The sequence below is a fragment of the Carassius carassius genome, chromosome 6 (genome assembly GCF_963082965.1).
Source record: "Carassius carassius chromosome 6, fCarCar2.1, whole genome shotgun sequence".
Taxonomy (NCBI): Eukaryota; Metazoa; Chordata; class Actinopteri; order Cypriniformes; family Cyprinidae; genus Carassius; species Carassius carassius.
In genome coordinates, this window is record NC_081760.1 from 32,644,154 (window position 1) to 32,665,056 (window position 20,903).

General features: G+C 37.9%; 1 protein-coding gene across 1 annotated transcript in view; it reads right to left on the bottom strand.

Annotated features, from left to right (window-relative positions):
• Window positions 1-20,903, bottom strand: part of LOC132141697 (intersectin-1-like) — a 29,908-nt gene that overhangs the window by 8,755 nt on the left and 250 nt on the right. The window contains exons 2-9 of the mRNA XM_059551363.1: window positions 12,322-12,385; window positions 7,597-7,692; window positions 5,652-5,715; window positions 2,952-3,112; window positions 2,663-2,851; window positions 2,510-2,567; window positions 908-1,017; window positions 411-518 (exon numbers count right to left, since the gene is read on the bottom strand). Of these exons, the coding sequence (XP_059407346.1) occupies window positions 411-518; window positions 908-1,017; window positions 2,510-2,567; window positions 2,663-2,851; window positions 2,952-3,112; window positions 5,652-5,715; window positions 7,597-7,692; window positions 12,322-12,349 (814 nt within the window). The 5' untranslated portion in view covers window positions 12,350-12,385. The remainder of the gene's footprint in view (window positions 1-410; window positions 519-907; window positions 1,018-2,509; window positions 2,568-2,662; window positions 2,852-2,951; window positions 3,113-5,651; window positions 5,716-7,596; window positions 7,693-12,321; window positions 12,386-20,903) is intronic.

Consider the following 20,903-nt stretch of genomic DNA (forward strand, 5'->3'; position numbering starts at 1 on the left):
CTGGTCTATATCTGACAAATACCTATATAGATAAAACAAGAGGATGTTATATGAAGTCAAAACAGCTATTTATCTTGCCTTTCCACATGACACCAGATCACCCAAGATCCGGTGTTAAAGTGCCCCTATTATGCCATGTTGTTTTGGGAGCCTCCTACAATAGGTTTACATGCTTGTAAGGCAAGGCTTTCGTTTTCTCAAAATATACATTTAATATGCATGAAAGGCAATATTCAAAAAGGCATAATAGAGGCATTTTAAACATAGACAATACAAAAATCCCAAGTTCAGCATGCTAAAAGAAATCAAAACAGCAGTCGGATGTACTCATAACAATAACCAGATACCAATCCTTAAGTTTACACTGATTTAAATCTCAGAACTTCTAGATTTGTTTGAGTTTTAAATACGAGACAGAGACAGTATAAAAAAAAAAAAAGTGTTGGATCCGCACCAGATAGTTGCCAGCTGGGCATGTGGTAGACTGGACTGCATTAGAATAGTTCTGGCTTGTGGACCTGAAGCAGAAAAGAAAGAGAAAGAGAGGGAGAGAAAACAGAAGTGAAAGAAAGAGTTGCGTATGTATATTGAATCAGCAACCTCTGTTTCCTCTAAGCTGTACTGAGTAACCACAGTCACTCATCACAAGAGCTTTATGCACTGAAAAAACACACTGAATTAAAAGCTAGATTCTTACAAAGAAAATATGAATGGAGATAAATGTACATGAAAAATATTAAATCAAACTTGAAAATTCAAAACTATAATAACCTTGTTAAAATGTACAGCTATGCAGCATTTCAATTTGATATTTAAATTAGACCCAGAGAAGAACAACAAAACAAAATACAAAGTGTTTCACTGCCTGATGTTTGTTATGTCATGCTTTGAGTGACAGACACCACACCTGTGAGATAACCATTCATCATTTTGTCATGGCTGTTGAAGAGTTGGCGGTACTTGAGCCGCGAGGACTGAGGCACGGCCCAGTCAGTGGGTGGAGGAGCAGCCGGAGCACTGGAGAGACAATGTGTGTGTTTAAGTGGCTATATTATACTCATTTACAAGTTCAAAATGTTATTTTAGGGGCCTGCTAGAAAACATTTACATGATTTACAGTTCAAAAACAAGATTTTTCCCAAACTGTACATTGGTACAGAACTGCTTTTCACCCTCTGGCTGAAACACTGTTTAAGTTCCTGTCTTTGTGATGTTGCTAAATGATGGAAATAATGGCAGGACTACAAACAAAGCATTTCAGGTAAGTGTTTTTCTGCACACTTAAGGAAAGAAAAAAGCATAATACAGGACTCCAGACAAAAAAAAAAATTGAGTAAGGACCCATTGGCGTCTATAAGAATTTTTATTTTTTTATCTGTTGTAGTTTAAGTTGTGCATTTTCACTTTTCACAGTCTCCGTTATTACGATCTCTCTCACAACTGAGCTGCATTTAGCAGGTGTGCGTCAATGCTGCTGTGCTGCAGAGATGAGGACTGTTTGAAACTCTTTTTTCCACCAAAACTTTGATGCGCATCGTCTCTGTTTAATACGTGAACATAATAGTGTTGCACGGTGCACCGATACTTCAAAAGTATTGCGATTCTCAGAAATTAAAAACGTCACGATTCCTAAATTTATTAGTATCGATACTTCAAAGAATGACTGTGTTCCAGATTTGTAAGAGACGTATTTCATATTGGTGTGTGCACCGCACTCTTCCAGTGCCTCCCTATGGACGTCTGTGTTTTTTCTCCTCACGCAGGCAGCAAAAAAGCACTACAGCGAGATGGCTGCATTAGTGGCTTTACGGGAAAGGAAATGTTACTTTATTTGCGGGGCGGGCCAGATTTTTTAATAAAAGCGGGACCCTCGGGTTGGACACAAATCCGACCCGCGCATCACTAGACTGCATGAGCGAGCACGAGTGATACTGTGGCCGCCGGTCCACGACTGGTAAAAGATGGAAAAAGATGACGCTAAATAGTTTCCTTAATAGTTTTTAATGAATGAGTTTTCTCCTCTGAAAGAAAGGGTTGCACAACTGACAGAATAAGTTACAATATCTGAGATATTGCTGCTTAAATTGATATTATTTATCTTTTGACATTTAATCTTCTGAGATTTATTAGTGTGTTATATGAAGAATGTTGTCCTGGTTTTAAAATAAAGCACAGCAATGATATTTGAGAGTGTATTTTCCCTTTTCAGGAAAAGTATCGAAAAAGTATTGAAATCGTAATTCTTGACTAGGTATCGGTATCGAAACAATAATTTTGGTATCGTGACAACACTCCAACATAAAGTGTAACCGCAAAACATTCAGGAAAAAAGGCATTAGATGCATTACATGTAAATCTATGTAGTCGCCAGTGTCGACTTCAGCAAAAAACCTCACTTACAAACTAATATTTTTGGTCGACCGTTTTAGTCGCAGTCTAGAGCCCTGCAATTGGTGGATTTTTACATCTATAAAATTTCTGTGAATACAGTGTGCATGTGTGTGCATACCTGGGTGCCTCTACAGATGAGCCCTTCTGTAGCTTGATACTGGAACGATTGAACGAAGCTGACAGACAGAGACAAACACCCAAAAATGATTGTGCCAAAGTAAAAAAACATGTACAAGCTGGTCTGGGTAGTGTGAGCATGTGTTTACATTACCTGGAACTGAGAATCCACCCATGTGTTGCATCATAGTGGGCGCTCCGTTAGCAAGAGATGGTACCGCTGGGGTCCCTGATCCTACCAGTGGTGGAGACACGCCTACTCCTGGCACTTTTGGGGGCAGAGGGGGCAGCGGCATGGGTGGCACTGCTGGCAGGCCTGGCATTGCCCCCATACTGGGCATCCCTTCAGACGCCAATCAAAGAAATAAAGAATTAATTTAATTATTTAATAATAATTCAATCAAAACATGTCATTCAAGTCATCAGATTGAGAGTGTTCTTGCCAAAAGGGGGCTGTGAGGGTATAGAGATGGGAGGCTGCTTCATGGAGGTGGGCAGTGAAGGAGGGAGGGGGTGACCCTGCAGCTTCAATTTAATCAGCTTCATTGCGATGGAAAATTCATGCATGTCCATCTTCCCATCGTTGTTCATGTCGGCCAGGGCCCTGCAAAACATGGACAGAGTATCTTGTCTGAACAATTTTGAACGTTAAATAATGTAACTAAATAATGTAACCATGCTAAAGTAATTGTTTAACCGTAAGTTCATGTTTTATGGTTAATTTATGGTTTTTGGAAATAAAAACTATGAACTACCTAATAATTTGCAGTGAAAAGCAGTAAAAAAAAAAAAGCCACCAGTGATTTAAACAAATACAAAAAAAACACAAAGTTTGAATAACATGGAATTTTTGGGTTACCATGGTGTATATACAATACTAACACAGACTTGTTTTAGTGAAGCGATATACATTGTGCACCGTCCCATTTGCACGTGCAATTAAAGAATGTACACTATGAGCACCGTATAACATCTGACAGGACAGGAAAGTTTGCTTTTCTGAGGTGAGAGACTTTATTTTGCACCAAGTTACGAAAATAACGATGAAATAATGACACTGACAATAAGCCTGACAATATCTGAAACTGCATCTGACAGAAGTGTCACAGCTTTCATGCACGTCTTTCAAAATGAAAGTCTCGCATCAGAAAAACATTTCAAATTAGGTTTTATGTTAATTATGTCATTTCTTTAATAGTACATTCAGTGAGAAACACCGCATTGAGGTGTTCAGCCCTAATTGTATCCGTATTGTTATGGTGCTTATCAGTACCACTTACAAGGTAAAAGGCAGATTTTGTGAGTAGACTGGTATAGTAACATATTAATTAAAGGGAAAATCAGATGCAAAACTAACTTTTACATGGTATTTGCATATAAAAGTGTTTTAGCAGGAGTTGCGTTTGTGTTTGTCGCCATGTTGTTGAAACGCTGTTATTTTCATCTCTGAGTCCAATCATCTTTGTTTGGGCTTCCCAGGGACGCTGTACTTGGAGATCAATGGTTACAATTTATGTTTAACTCGGTTCCCGAAAATTATAATCCACATGTAAAACTATGTGCAGCACATTTTCCTGAGGACAGCTTCCTCAATCTCAATCAGTTTAATGCCGGATTCGCACAAAGATTATTCTTGAAAGATGGAGCAGTTCCCTCTTTGTCTGGAGAAGGCGTTGTTTATGGACCACAACCGTAAGTGTATTTTATTATTTAAGTTGGTGCGTTTAACAGTTTCTGTGACTTATTACACAAAGGGCAACGCTGTTTAGCTTTGTTAACTAGATGTTAGGGCTGTGCAAAAAAACGAATGCGATGATTTTCATGTGCATCTAGTCAGTAAAAATGCTCCTGTGATTATAAGTACATCTCCAGTACGTCCGTTCAGATCAGTATTGCCAGGTTTTGAAAACAAATCCTGCCCACTTGCTTCTCAAAACTAGCCCAATCGCGCTTCCAGGAGGGCAGTGTGCGCTAAGCTGCTGTCGAATCACAACACAGGAACCGCTAGCACAATCACAACTCGTTACGTATTTCTGAAGGAGGGACTTCATGGAACAAGGAAGTCATCAGCCTGTTTTTATGACAGTGCAAACATCGGTATACAGATAGGTGAATTGTGTGAAAAATACTGTGTTTTTTTACACGCGAAACATAAACACATGTTATATTGCACACTGTAAACACAATCAAAGCTTCAAAAAAAAGCGCGAAAAACAGGACCTTTAATTACTATTTGTATCCCCCCCAGAATTAAACGGTCTCAATTATCAAGCTGCTTTGATTTTCTGAGCAGTATGACATCATATTGCTCAAGACCCACCCACGGCCGTTGACGGGCTGTCCCATATTAGCATATTCCCACCCTCAGCCATCTGTACGTTGTCAGCCAATTTCTCTGCACTCAAGCTGCTGTAGTGACAACGATGTCTTGTAAGTGATGCAGTTGTTTTGTAGATGGATGTAAAAGTGAACATAAGTGTCTTAATTTTCTCCGGTCATCAGGGCCAATGAGGACGCAGTGGACTAGTTTTGTTTTTGAAGATAAAGCGCCACCGAATATACCTAAATTTGTTGGTGTCTGTGCAAATCTGCTTTCTGAATGAGGGACAATGCAAGGCAGGTTTTGCGATAAAGTTAAAACTCAATGATGGATCAGTACCCACTGTTCGTGATTTAGCTGCACCTCCAGAAGAAGTAAGTCTCAAACTTTATATTTTTTATGATAAATTGCAAATAGCCTTTCCTCTTCCATGGAAGAGAGAGGCGGGGTGAGCAGAGCTCATTAGCATTTAAAGTTACATGCACCAAAACGGGTCGCTGTAAACAGATGTTTACAAGGTAAACAGGGTGTTTTACACAACCATTTAGGAATGACACAAATCCAAATGTACACAACCAATTAGGAAATATACAGGACTCTGGCAATACTGGAAACACTGGCATCTGTATTTCTTTTTTTTTTTTTCAATGAAAACAGATGCAAGTTTTTTTTTTTTAGTTTTTTTTTTTTTACTGTAAATGTAATGGATTTTATTATTATTATTATTTTTTTTGATAGTGTACGTCAATTAGTGAACAGAAGCACATATTGGATTATAAATGAAAGTAGTGGTCTGGATTATAACTGAATGTGTGTTGTGTACCATATCTGGGCGAGGATGGGGGCTGGTAAACCTGACAGCAGAAAGAAATTTCTTGCCTGGTCACCTAAAGAGAGAGAAAAAGGGGAGGAAATTAATATGCATAAATGTATAAATATACAAATGGTATGATAGATACAAACAAAACAGAACAGTTTATGTCTCCACAACTCAAAATGAATGTGGCATTCAAAGACTTATGACTTTAAAATGATGTAATTGTTTTAGTATGCTAGCAAAACAGTGATAACATAATTAAGAGTTACATAAACCATCTTGTCAACGAACATGCACAGGGTTTATTGACTGCACTTGAGTGACATTGGCCTCTGGGGGTGAGTGATCTGGTGGCTACAGCTTGAGCAAGAAAGTAAAGCTGAGTCAGTGTGCTCATATGGTCTCTAACCTATCAAAATGATTTCCTTCTGTTATGACAGCCTATACTGATAAATACAGAAAAGCATGTAAAGCAGCCAACTACAGTTTTTATTTTCTTTTAAAAATTTTTTTAAAAATTTGATTATAATGATTGATTATACCACAATCTTAGACCAGTGTCAACTAATAATGCCACAGCAGACCAGAATAAGTTATACTGCCCCTTTACAACCTACCACAAAACACACAAAGCAATGAGAGATGCGAGTTTGTGCCTCTGCCATGTTAAAAGCAAAAAAATAAATAAAACACATTTTCACCTTCCTCTAAACACTTTTCATCTCGATAAAAGGTAGCTATCTTCCTCTGTGCGCACACAAAGAATGCCTTTATACCCTCAGTGCCAAAAACAGCCTCGCCTGCCTGACTGTGAGCCACTCACTGCTTCAGCCGTCCTTCAGTCAACAAAAAGAGGCTCTTTCATATCCACTGCTCAACAGGAAACCCACAAGTACCATCTCTTCAGGAGATGTCCAAAGTCCAGCTGGGACAAGATGGTTTTACTGTTTGTATCTTGTGATTTTGATTAGCCCTTTGGAGGTTAATTTCACATCTATCTATGATCATACAATGAGATCATGAAATGTTTTTGTGCACTCCGAACATTTCTTTCAATGTAATGTATGGAAACTTTAGCTAGTTCCAGAATCATCTTCAGACTGGCAAAAATGTCTGCAAAGAGAGTGCAGGGAGAAAGATTTCTATAACAGGAACTAACATGTCAAAGCTTTAACTAAAGATTAGAATCCAACAGCATCAGCAAAGATGACAGAGAAATGACTCTTTCTATGTCACATGGGAATCAACATGCCACATCCTGATTGGTTTCCTTCTGTATTTTTCTCAGTTATTCTATTAACATAACATGCAGTCATCTCACAACTGAAACGTTCACTGCATGTTTACAGGGAATCAGAATCTGAATTCTAAAAATATCTGCATTGAGCAAACGTTTACACAAGCGTTAGATGTTTGCTCTTCTGACTAATGTAAAGGTGGGACGGTTTTACGAGTGGCAAAGCCAGAGTTTGTCTGTTTTGGTGGAGGAGGTGCTGAGACTGACAATAACACTTATCAGACTGTGTTTCTTATTGTACACAGCATGAGTAATACAGATGTGAGTTGGACTGAAGACCACGCAAGTAAGTATCCATCCATTCACAGGAAATGATATGGTTTTCATAAACTGTCATAAAGAATATCCATGGCATTTTTATTAGCATGGGGGATTTGTTTGAAAAACAGCATGTTGGGAAAGAGGTGTCTACTTTTCTTTTTCAGTTTTTACTTTCAGTTTATTTTTTGATTCTTTGATTCCTACAGAGAAATAACAGGCCTAAAAATGTCTGACTACCAGGGATGTATGACTGACTGCACTTGCTGGTGGTCAGAACTTAAGGGATTTATTCTTGTATTTCAAACGACATCAAACTCTAAAGCATTTTAATAAACATCATCACTAAAGAGCGTTCTGTACTTTTCTCCAAGCAAGAAAACCAGTGGTGATTACCTGTGATGAAGCCAGCAGGTGTGGGGGTCAGACTATGGAACTGCTGGTCATGTTTGGCTCTCTCGTCCACAGATATTACCCATGTATCCGACCCCCCTACAGAGAGAAGAGAGAGAGAGAGAGAGAGAGAGAGAGAGAGAGAGAGAGAGAGAGAGAGAGAGAGAGAGAGAGAGAGAGAGAGAGAGAGAGAGACATCAGACGAACAGCAGCATTTTTAACCTGCTAACATTTTTATCAAATGGTCAGAACACAGCTACAGATAAATCAACTCTTCCTGACGTTTGATTTAGGGTTGGTGAGGTCTACCAAATTGGCATTGAACGATGTCTACAGTGAAACATTGCGATGGACGACAACATTGGGGTTGGGGTGAATTTTCGCCATCAGAAGTGTCTGAAAACGTCAGGCTTGCAGCCCAATTTTTGTGGCTGCACCTACAATCCGCGTTAGAGATGTGAATTTTCAATCATTTCCATGATCGATCATTGTTTCATATAACGATAAATTAACCAATTAATTGTTATCCTTAATGCTGCAAATTGCGTCTATTGCAGCAGCATAGTCGCCGGCATACTAGGATGTGCAAAAGTGCAAATGTTAACATTTGAATGTTAAACAATTATTTATAATGTAAACTAGACTTGTACTTTACACACATTCGCAAATAGATGGAAAAGATCATCCTCTTCATGGAGCAAAAATGTCCTTGGCATAACAGAGTGGATCAGTATATTGGTCTATTTGACCAGTGTAACCCCTTTTATATGTTTGGTTGACTGTATTTTATTTGATAATGAACAGACTGTTTAAATTGTTAGAATATGTGCGTGCGAGGCGCCGACACGATTGAACAGCTGAGACCTTCTAAAAAATATTATTACTCCGTTTTGGAGTAAGATATAATCCGCAAAATTGTTTACTTTCATTTGTACACACAATAAAAACAGAAGATTTGTGCTTTTGTAAAATAAAGCAAACAAACAGTTGTCATCCTTTCCTTTCCGTGAACTTGTTTATGGAGCGCCGCCACACTTCTGTTTTAAATCCGTTATCTTAATTATTCAATTTGTTATTTTTATTTTAAGCCTATTACTTTAATAGGGTGTACATTTTCCTTAAAGCATCCAATTTTGTCCAAGGGCTTGAAAACCTGTGCCTAGGCTAGTTAGGTCCATGCAGAAACTTGTGATCGATGCTTTTATAGTTGTGGCATCACTGTTTAATGACATCACTGAATGAAAACATATTGTCAGTGTTGGTTACAGTGCCTTTTAATTGCTGTTTGAATCCAGCAATTATTTATTTACAAATAAAGCTCTGATTAGGAAAAGTGTAGTACAAAAGCTTTGATTATTAGGGGAATATAAGGTTGGCTGGAAAATGTTACATCGTGACCATGCTTTTGGATAGCGTTCAAGCCATTTACGTGGCTTTGTTCTGGTTTGCCAGTTGGTCATGAATTTCCAAAGATTCAATAATATTTAGGTATTGTTTCTTTTCCTAAATCCTCACCGTCTAACCCTCTAATTTGCAGGTTTAATTTATTGTCTTTAATTTTTCATCAGTGTTTTCGCATTTCTTACTGTGGTAAATGAAGTGAAAGATTTCATGAATTAAGATTTTGTTTGATTTATTAATTTGTTCCCTCATTTAATTTAAAATCATGGGATATTTAAGCAACAACAACAATGAAAAATGGACAGCTGTCACAAATTAATAAGTTGTAGGAATGAATTAAGTTGTAGGATAGACTTTCTGTCCTGTAGTCAATGCAAAGCGCACGATATGAAACAATTATATGGGGAAATGACTTGGTTACTACATTTCTATTGCTTTCCATGTTGAAGAACTTTGTGTTGTTTGTATTTTAATGTACTTTTAAATCACATTAAAAGCTGCATTTATATATGGTCACCGTCACTCACAGCCGCTTGCATGTGTTTTGCCCATGAGCCCACATAGCCCAACATTAAACAGGTTACCTACCATCGATAGCTTTAATCGATTGCATCTCTTATCGAAAATTAATTGATCATCGATTAATAGTTGACATCGCTAGTCCGCGTAGAAAGAATAATTTCTTCTGATGATCAGAAAAGGTATTTTGAAGAATGTGGGTAACCAAACTGTTGCTGGTCTCCAGTGACAATGGTATTCTTTTCCTACTATCAAAGTCAATGGGGACAGAATTGTAATTTTTGGGTGAACTATACCTTTAATGACAAGTGGCAGCATGTTTAGTACAATAAGTCTGCTGTCACCTAAAGAGCTGCACTAATCTAATATACAGGCAAGCATTCGTTTTTTTCTTAACCAAATGGGTTTATATGTAAACCTTGTGCATTTTTGACAGTATTAGTGCAGTCAGACTAGTTTTCAATTTTACTCGAGTGAAAGTACAAAAGTATTTGATGAACGTTTATTTTGCAGTTTTGCATAGGATACTTTTATCATTTAATTTTATTTTAGCATAATTTGTTTTCAATAATCCTACTGCTCAAAATATCTGGCATTTTCCCAAGATAACCAGTAAGGAAATAATGAAAAAAAAAATAATTCTATCTAGGTGGTTGAATAAAAATATTTGGACTTTATTTTTGAACAATTACCTCAATTTAGCACCAGCATGCTCGTTATCTAGACAGTTAGCATCAGCTAACATTGTTGACTTATTTTCAGCATGGTTATGAATAAACATTTATATTTGTCTACTCTGCTAGTTCCAGATACATAGTAACTGTGCTGACAAACAATATAAAATGTGCTGACAAACAATATAAAAACAGATGTCACATAGGGATAAATGCCTAGCATTTTAGTAAAACTGCTAATGTTACAGCAGCGCAGAAGATGAACACGCATGAGTTATTTTATTTAATATGTGTTATTTTAATGTTTCTTTGACCTAAATCATAGAGAGTCTGATGTTAATGTGTCTGCATTCAAGCATTTCAGTTGGCTTAAACAGATCACCCTTTACAGCAGATTTAGTTCACAAAGAGCTGACAGCTTTGACCTAAATATGATTTTCAGTTACAGTAATTAATCCTAAAATTCGACATTAGTAACTTACTTTTAACGGCATCAGACACGCGTTCGCTCACAAGATCTCCCGGTTCTTTGGAATGTAGACAAGTTAAAGTTACTCAAAGTAAAACTACTCCAGTAAAGTACAGATATTTGAAAAATGTACTGAAGTACAGTAATGAAGTAAAACTAATTTGTTACTGTCCACCAATGGCTGTTTGATAGGCTTTTTAGTGTGCATGCGCTTCAGGTGTACACACTCAGAAATAGCACATGTCAGAACTGCACTGAAACAAAAAATTTTAACAGTTTAGGCTTTAAAGCACATGCAAATAATCTACTTGACATTTAATGTTAATGATAACATTTAATTTGAATGTATGTCACGTTGTACAGTATGTTGAGGTGGAGATGCCAAAACTGCAACTGATAAAAGCAGATCGTGGACACATTTTAATCATCCAAGATCAAAAATCGTGATATTGCACACCCCTAATCAAACTTTTTAAATATACTTTTATTTAATAATTTCCCATTCAACCTTCAAATTAATATAGAAACAACATAAAGACTAGTTATATATTTATAATATTTGTTTAATGGCATCTTTTTTTATGACTTAAGACAAGTATCACTGATACCAATACTGCTGATATCTCTAGGATTTTTTTTTCAACATTATTGTATAACTGAGAGCTATGAATAGACTTTCAAAAATAACAAATTCTAATTTAAGTGAACTTAAAACAATCTTCACAATGTCATATTTAGCTACCTGTGCCCTTCAGCAAGTAGAAAATATACAGAAATTTAAGAAAATTATCAAAAACTAAATTATAAATTAAATATAGATGAATCCTTAAAGCTACAAAAGATATTGATTTAATCTCTTTTCTTTTGATCTTTGATTAACAGACATCACAGCAGCTGGTTATTGGGTTATTTTGGCTGCTTTAAGAGCTGCCGCTGCTGAACATGATGCAGATCTGACACGCATCGTATTTTCTCACAACTCTTTACCTTTTCTGACCCACTTCTGATCTCATCTGACCACAGTTCACTGTTGTTCTATTGAAGCACATTTTCCGCACTCGTTTGACTAGCGCCTGGCGCTGAGATGAAGTTGGAGTGCGCATCTGAAAAGTTTCCTGTTCGATGTGGTCGAAAAGACGTTCGTAAACACAATTCTTGTCAAGAAAAAAAGAGACAGAAGCAGCAGTTGTGAGTAGGGTGGCAGACCCTAGCTCCACCCCTGCGTTAATTGCATTAAATATTTTAAACGCATTAAACTGATCAAATTAATTGCATGACACGCTAATTTTGACAGCACTATTTATATTACGTTTACACTGCATTAGATTCTTATTAAGAATTATCAATTAAGGTTACAGTTGTAGATAATATCAAAATAAAAATATTATATTCAAAAACGCAAAGCATTTGAATGGACTTTTAGATCCCTCTGTATATAAATAAGCCACATTAAATTGTAAAGGAAAAGAGAAAACTAAACAAACATAAGTTTGCAAATGGCTGAACAAAAGTGACAGCAGTTGCATGAGGGCATTTCTCTTCTATTCATTGATTCTTGTAGACATTCACTGGATCATTTGAATTCATTCTCTCTCTCTCTCAAACACACACGGCACTCCATGCACATCCACCCAGCCTCCATCACACAAACACACATCAACTCACCTCCGAAGGGCGAGGGAAACTGAGCCATGGTTCAGTCTGTCAGCTACTGTCCAGCAAAAAACTCCTGCAAAACAACAAAAAGAAATTTTGAGTTTCCATTCTTACACTCATTCACTCACTCCTTCATCATCCTGAAACACAAAATCACTCTCGGCAGGGACAAAGAGGAAGAGACATTTAAGTGAATCACTTCTGACCTACAGAAAACTTCCTGAGTTTCCTAGAGGAAGGATAAAACAAAGAAATCCCTGTAAATAAACTCCCACCTTCTCACTTAAAGGGGTGGTTGATTGCGATTTCACACTTTGTAATGTTGCTGTTTGAGCATAAATATAATGCCTACAAAAAAGGGTCCATTACGTCACGAACCCAGATAAACCTGCACACGGGAAAATGCAAACAAGGAGGGCGAGGCCATGTTTTTGCTGCTCAGTAAACCACCCCTTTAAACACACACACCCACACACATCTTACAGGTGAAAATAACAGCGTTCTGTCAGGTGATCTATGCCCGGCTTTTCCAAACATTTAGTCTGCTTAAAGGGATAGTTCACCCAAATATAAAAATTATGTAATTAATTACTCACCCTCATGTCTTTGGAACACAAATTAAGATATTACCGTATCATAAGTCACACTTTTTTTTCATAGTTTGGCTGGTCCTGCGACTTATAGTCAGGTGCAACTTATTTATCAAAATTAATTTGACATGAACCAAGAGAAATGAACCAAGAGAAAACATTATCGTCTACAGCCGCGCGAGGGCGCTTTATGCTGCTCATTGCTCCTGTAGTTTACCACTGAGCAGCATAGAGTAGACGGTAATATTTTCTCTTGGTTCTTGGTTCTAAATAAATGCGACTTATAGTCCAGTGCGACTTATATATGTTTTTTTCCTCATCATGACGTATTTTTGGACTGATGCGACTTATACTTAGGTGTGACTTATAGTCCGAAAAATACGGTATTGATGAAATCCGAGAGCTTCCTGACCCTCCATAAACAGCAATGCAACTGAAAAGTTTTATGGCCCAGAAAGGTAGCAAGGACATCATTAAAATAGTCCATATGTGACATCACTGGTTCAACCGTAATTTTATGAAGCTACGAGAATACATTGTGTGTGCAAAGAATACAAAAATAACTTTATTCAGCGTTTTCTTCTCTTCATGGTCAGTCTCCGCTGTCATTCATGAGAGTTTGTTGTAGTTCTCAGTTTCAGTAAGCCTGAAAGTAACCTCAGTAACACACTTAACAAGTAACTATTTGAAGGTCTCAGTCTGGGACAAGTTATCTCCCAACTTTGTAAACGCACTGCGAGAATTCTCACACACTCACACACACACACACACACACTCACACACTCTCTCTATCTCTCTCTCTCTAGCACCCAGGGGGTCCTGGGCCAAAATATTTTAATTAGTGCCAGACTGTCCTCTCTTTCTCAGTCTTTCCCCCGCTCTTCCTCCACCCTTTTCTTCCTTTCCATTCCTGCATAATGGTATTCACTGCTCTGTCTCCACAGGGTCCAATCACAGCACAAACTGAAAGGCATTTACAATTAAAACACAAATGAACATTCTAATCCATGCACTGGGAAAATATGTTGTAGTAACACTGTATGTAGTAGAATAAATACTTTAGTTATTGGTTTACAATTCTTTAAGTCACTTCAAAAATCAAAAGACGATTCACATTTTATTGAAATACTGAAGCTTATTGTAAATGATTTATCTGTGCAATCATTATTATTTAAAAGCCATGTGCACTTGTAATCTTTACATCAAAATAGGGGTCTGCAATTTTTGATCATGGATGATCCACGATCAGCTTTTGAAGATATATTGTAGTATTGTGCTACAGTGCACATTCTATCAGTTGCAGGCTGGTTAAACTATTCATTCACGAGGAACAACGGATGTAACCTCAGCCGAAGTGGTACTGAAAAACAGTGCACAGTGGAACTGTGTTCCTAATAATCCTTTAGGTGAGTGTATGTCACAATATTGAGGAAAAGAGGATTACATATTCCATTTCATGTTGACTTGAAAATGGTGAAGGCAAACAAGGCAGGAGTCAGAAACAATTCAAGAGAAGAAATGATATATAATATAATACAAAAGGCGTGGGATGAAACTGGTAATAGCAATTTAATTAATGCAAAAAAATAGACTACAACCAGGGGCGTCATGCATTCATGATTTTTGAGGGGGCACATTTAAGGGGGGGGGGGGGGTGGTCGGGAGTATAAGTCATTCTACGAAAGCACTGTATAACTGATATAGGCTTATTTTTTTTATTAATTTTTTTCCTTTTTTATTCAAAACAATTCCAAACATGCTTAATATATCAGGAAATATCTCGTTTCTCAAATATGTGTAGGTAAACGCGTTTTGCACCTTTATAGATTGTTATTTGATCAATATATGGAAATGTAGTGTAATCTATTAACTACACATAAAAACCTGACTTTTTACTTAAGTGCCATATCATGCCATAAAATATTTTTAATACGACTGAATTTGCATTTAATGTAAATTTTAATAACAATATTGTAAGATATTTATTTTAACACTTTCATTTTACAGAGAGTAAAGAACATTTACATTAACAAAAAACATTTTCATTCAGTCTAGCCAGAGTTCAGGCACTCTCAAAACCTCCCATTAAAATCACTGAAGCACTTTACATTATGAAACGAATATCTTACTTACATTCGTACGCACATCTGCACTTTTTGTTGTTTCTGATGAGAGAATTCGCTAAATAATTCAGTCAGCGAGCAAGTGAACAAACCACCGCGTTTCAGTGATGACTCTTCTGGACGTCTCTCATTGGCCATTGCATCCATAAGCGCAACAGAATAGTTTCTGATTGGTTGAAGCGTTGTACGAACGCGTCTGTCTCTGGCTCAGCGCCAGCCAGCGAACGCAGATTTGAATTTAGCAGCTGATGCTGTGCACTGAACGATCTTTACACCGCTGTGATTGTATCAAATATATAAAAAATATTATTCTGCAATTTTTTTTTTTCGTTTGGAAGCTGCATTTAAAATCCACTTGGCTCAGAAATCTGAGGGGGCACGTGCCCCCTCACTTTGAATGGGCACGACGCCTCTGACTACAACATACTGAAAATAAAATGTGATAAAAACAGATATGGTTTTAATGTCTGTTCTTCTGAAAGGCTGTCACAGAGCAGTGCAGAAGCTGAAGGTGTGAGGAAATTTTGATATTTCACACTCACGTTGCATCACTCTGACCACCCGATCACATTGCCCTGTCTGCAGTCTCTGAAAAATGCTGATGCAAAAACATGCTTTCATTTCCACTTCATACATCTGACATTTGTATGTGAAGCACTTTCATGTTTCATCAACAGAACGTTTAGAGTTTGCACTAAAACACTACTCTACAAAGTATTCATTTGCATGATTTTAAGTAGAGTATACCATTTGTGGAGCAATTTCTATAAAGATACATTTTTCTTGTTTTACTATTAGCAGAAAACCGTTATGTCTGAATAGCACTGGCTCCAGAGTGTGTTTGTACTGTCTGAGCTCTAATCTGAAGCAGTGGGGTATTTCTCAAGATGGAGGACTAAGCCCTTCACAGAGAGCTTGACTCAATACTGAAAACATCCAGTTCCCCTGATTAAACAGGACACTGGTGACTCACACGCTCTCTCTCTCACTGGTAGAGCGCAGTGTCAAACACTGCAGTGCTAGTGACACTGTCACACAGTAGAACCGGCTCTTGTCACAGCCCTGCTAATGACCGTATGTGTGTGTGTGTTTCTTTGAGCATGTGACCTACTTTTTCCTGTCACCCTTTTTGGGATTCTAATGAAGCTTTTCCTCGGAACAATGCTCTCAAACACAGCCTTTCTGAATGAAAGACCAGGAAAGGGAAATGTTCTGCAGAACAGACTAGAAACACAATCACAGTAGAAACACAAACACACAAGTGCTTTCAGAAGATCTGCACGTCTCTTAGATGAGCTGAGCTTTTCTCATTCATGACCAACCTGCCTCACAGATCCAAATCAAGACATTCCCGAGAAAGGGTGGGGCAAACAGAGGTGATGTCATGCAACAGGAATGCTGCCACTAGGTGAGACGACTCTGGGTGAGGAATTTTTCCATATCATTGATCTTCAGTTATTAACAAGACGGAATACAACAAAAAGGACATCGGAGCATAAAGTTAATAATTAAGATTTTCTAAAGCAGTGAGCCACAAATTAATTTTTAGTTTTTGGAAGGCCACAATCACTCCAATGACACGTTTTTTTCTCAGTCAGCATTTCTTTTTTTAAACATGAAATCACAGTGGACACACCAAAAATTATGCTACAGCAGAAATGTGTAAAATTTGCTGAAGAACGTCTATGAACTGGCTTAGGGCAATTAACTGGTTTAATTTATCATCTAAGAACTCAATACCCTGAGTAGCACAATTACCACAATTCAATTACCCAAATTGAATCAGTTTTTGGCTAAATGAAAACTTAAATTTCAGTTTCAGCATTTCAATAACTCATTCATTTTGGTGCATACCTTCAAGCGCTGAGGTAAATGTTATTCTTCAATAATTTCAAATATAAAAAAAAAACATTTGTTAGATGATATATGTCTTCAACCCTGCTCCTGGGGACCCACTGTCCTGCAGAGGTTATTTCCAACCTTTCTCAGCACACCTGGCCCCTGACTTTTCAAGTGATCTCGGAGACCTTGATAAGTTGGTTCAGGTTTGTTTGATTAGAACTGGAGCTGAACTCTGCAGGAAAGTGGGTCCCCAGGAGCAGGGTTGAAGACCTATGAAGAAAAACATCAGTACTTATTATGATAAATATCTGGAGTGTGTTAGGTGATCAATTTTTCAATCATTCATCAATCAATACCAATATCAGAACCCCTCGTTCACTGAACTTCACCCCGCACAGACACTGTGAAAAACCATGTTCTAACACAGACAGACTCAAACACATCCAGCTGTGGATTCATAAGTCAGGTGACGCAAGACCTCACGGCCAAACAGAGTGCAACAATCAACAGTGTGAACATCTCACTCACACTCCTGTCTGCTTTCAAAACGGATTGGGGTTCTACATGAACAACTCAGCCAAACACACCCACACACATTTGCATACCTCACAAAAGCACAACAGTTTTTCCTAGACCACATTTAGCTGTGACTGCAAAATATTTGCAGAGAGTAAACAGTGCATTTGAACTTCTACCCACCTGTCACTTTCACTGCACAAGCAGTCACAGAATGAATACCATTTCAACCACGTTAACATCAATACCTGATACAGTAATAGAACGAAGAGTATACACAAACCACTGCGAGGTTGCTGGTTTCCTTCAAGGACAAGACCAGAAGAGATGTGGGGGTCAATCTCTCTACCGTTGTACAGCATTTAAATGAAATAAATATTCAGAGATGGTTATGATTCCACTTCCATTCACCACTCAAGAAAACACAGACATTCTGCACCCCACCCATGTTTAACACAGTCCAGACAAACACAGAGGAATCTAGCTTAAAATGACACTCAAACCTGAGCTTTCATCTTCACTGATAGCAAATCATCCTCACCGATCTTTCAAAGCACGCTGGAGCAGTTTCACACTGCTAAGCTAGTTAAAGTTTCAGTATCGCAACCTGTTCTCATCAACAGAAACAAAACTCAGTCCAAAACCTGATATGGGCTCATTTGTTCACTTCCATCTTGAAGCATTTAGGAAAGGTCATAAACATGGAAGCAAAAGTGCTTTCTCTGCAGTTGAGGTAGGCAGAACAGCTCAGCTGTAACCGTGAGAGCGGATAGTACATCTTCAATGGATTTTACCGGTTTCGTCTGAACAGAATCCGAGCCTGGAACAGGCGATAAAGAGAGAATCACTCATGAGACTAAATTCAACAGCTTCCGGAAGAGGGCCTGTATTGTTGTACTTCACTGCTCCCTGCAAAAAGCCACACACAAACAGACACTGCATAGCCAAACTAAAGATTAATGGCTAATAAATATACTATAAATAATACGCTACATAATACTTAGCTTTAATAAAGCAGCAAAAAGGTTGATAATAGGTATTGGAAATGCTGTCTCCTCACAGCAGATCACTGCATGCAATGGAGGAATTCCTACCAACGTTTTGATGCATTTTCAAATTTTTATGAGCTCTTTGTGAGTTATGAGCTAGTAAAAATACCACCATATGTATACACATTCAATGAGTGCATTTAGCCCAGCACACAGCATTGTTTTTGATGTTCAGCAAGTTCAGAAAATATCATTAAAGCTGTCCTAGCAGGTTGTGACCGTATCCTTAGTCAATGTCCACCGTCAACCATTTGGTTACGAACATTCTTTGAAATATATTTTTTGTGTCCAAAAGAAGGTTTGTGACAAGTGGCGGATGAGTAAATGATAACAGATTTTTTTTATATTTGGGTGAACTATGCCTTCAGTCCAACTGAAATCATACCTGTCTGATTTTCACATAAAAACAGACTCAATAAATGTGACAATAATGTGGGTGGGTTACAGTTGATCGTACAGTATTCATATATAGTTGAGATTACACTTTAGACATGTGTGCATACCCAAGCTATAAACTCAAGCATTACACTCTAGCAGCAAAGCAAATACACTTAAAGCTCACCATTCATAATTTGTTTAGCACGAAGCAGGGAGGTATAACTAAAATTCATATCAGGGACACACATGGCAGGCCTATCATCTATTTCATCTCGTACCCCAGACTAAATCTCTGCTGTGCACCTCTGGGGGATGGGGAACAGAGAAAGGTGGATCTGTGGACGGAAGAGAGAAAGTGACCAGATAAACAGCCTCTAATGACTCATGAACTGAACGGCCTGACAATAAGCTCCTCTTGAGCCTGCACTTAAAACAGGTTTTCAAATCTTCTATTATTCTCATCTAAACAAGGCTGTATGCACCACAACGTTTACATGAACATCACTTTCAGATTAAAGGCCATTTTCTGATTAAATTGTCCTTCTAAAAAGGCATTTACATGCTCGACAGCCACTGGAATATCCCTGGATAAATGTGATAAGAACAAACTAAAGGAGCAACCAAACCACATTTTTCCATTTATAAGCATGCAGATGTGGGAGATCGAAAACGAAAGCTTTCGTCGTGTTGCAAAGGTCTGGTCCAGTGAACGAAATTGTGTGACATGAATAAGTGTGATAGTCTATGTTGGGGTGGAAATAATGGAAATATAATTTTTATGCAGAATCAGTTTTGTGAATAGTAATCCAATCAACCCATTCATTCTCATTCATCTGCAAAATGTTAAGAGTTAAGACTTATGTAAAATAATAGCAAACGTTTGTTTAAATAAATGTTTAAGCAAACGTTTGTAAAAAAACAAGTAAACTGACATTCATTTGAATGTGTATGTGAATGCTGGGTATTCTTTGAGTGTGCAAAAAATTCAGATTAATACACAAATATGCCAGCTTTCTCATACAGATTTCTAAAACCAGAGTATCCGCTTAACATGACCATAACAGCCAGATGAATGTGTTTATACTTATAAAATAACAATGTGTCCATCATTTCGTTAATATCTGAATGTTATTATGCATTCAAACAGTCATTTATAGAAACACATCTTCAATAATCAGGTTAACGACTTATATATTGATCAATTTGGGTTCAACTTTTACATTCGGACACCTCTATCTTTGAATATTTTGGTACGTCCTAGCAACTAAAAACCTGTTCTTATATCAGTTTCAGAGGATGCATTTCTCAGTAAGGCTGCCAAAGCAGGTTTTCCACTTTAGTCTTGTGATCTAGGAGTGCCTCTCTAAACCAGGACAGAGCCAGGTATATGACCCAGACCAAATGGCTCCAACTGCATTGCTCATGAGATCTAGTAAACCACCTTCCAATCTGACAGTGTTTACACACTACACATAATACAGGCTTTAAGACAAAGCAACCCAAATCCACAGCCAGACTGCACTACAGGGTCTGAGCCTTTTAATCACCTTCCTCCAGACATAATCACAGGATAATAACCTCTGTTTCTCTGGAGAAGAAATGGAAGTCATAGATACGCATGTGAAAGTCCTTATGTAAGGATGAGACCCGCAGCCATGTGTGGAGAGCTGGAGATTGCCCCCATCAGGGTATCTTCATCTGCACCCCATCACACAGCTGGCACTGTTAACTCACTGTTACTACACCCTACATATTACACACATTACCTCAGCACTCTCAAGTCCAAATAGTCCTCTGTATCAGTGAGTTTTGCCAGTTTTCGAGCTGCTGTCACTGATAATAACACACCAGCATAAGATCAACTTAGCCCGAGTGCTAACTAAACCAGTAAATCAGAGCTGAGCTTTAGCTGCAATCTCTGCGTGGAAAGAGAGCTTACAGAGGCCTCCTCTCACGAATAAACGACTAGAGGAGGATGTTATTCCAGTTGTCGAGCCGAAAAAAGACCGTTGAAGTGACCGTTGTCTGGCGAGAGCGAGCGAGACGAGTAAATTGGCACGAAGCGCGCCCCGAAATGCTGTGTTTGAACTCGC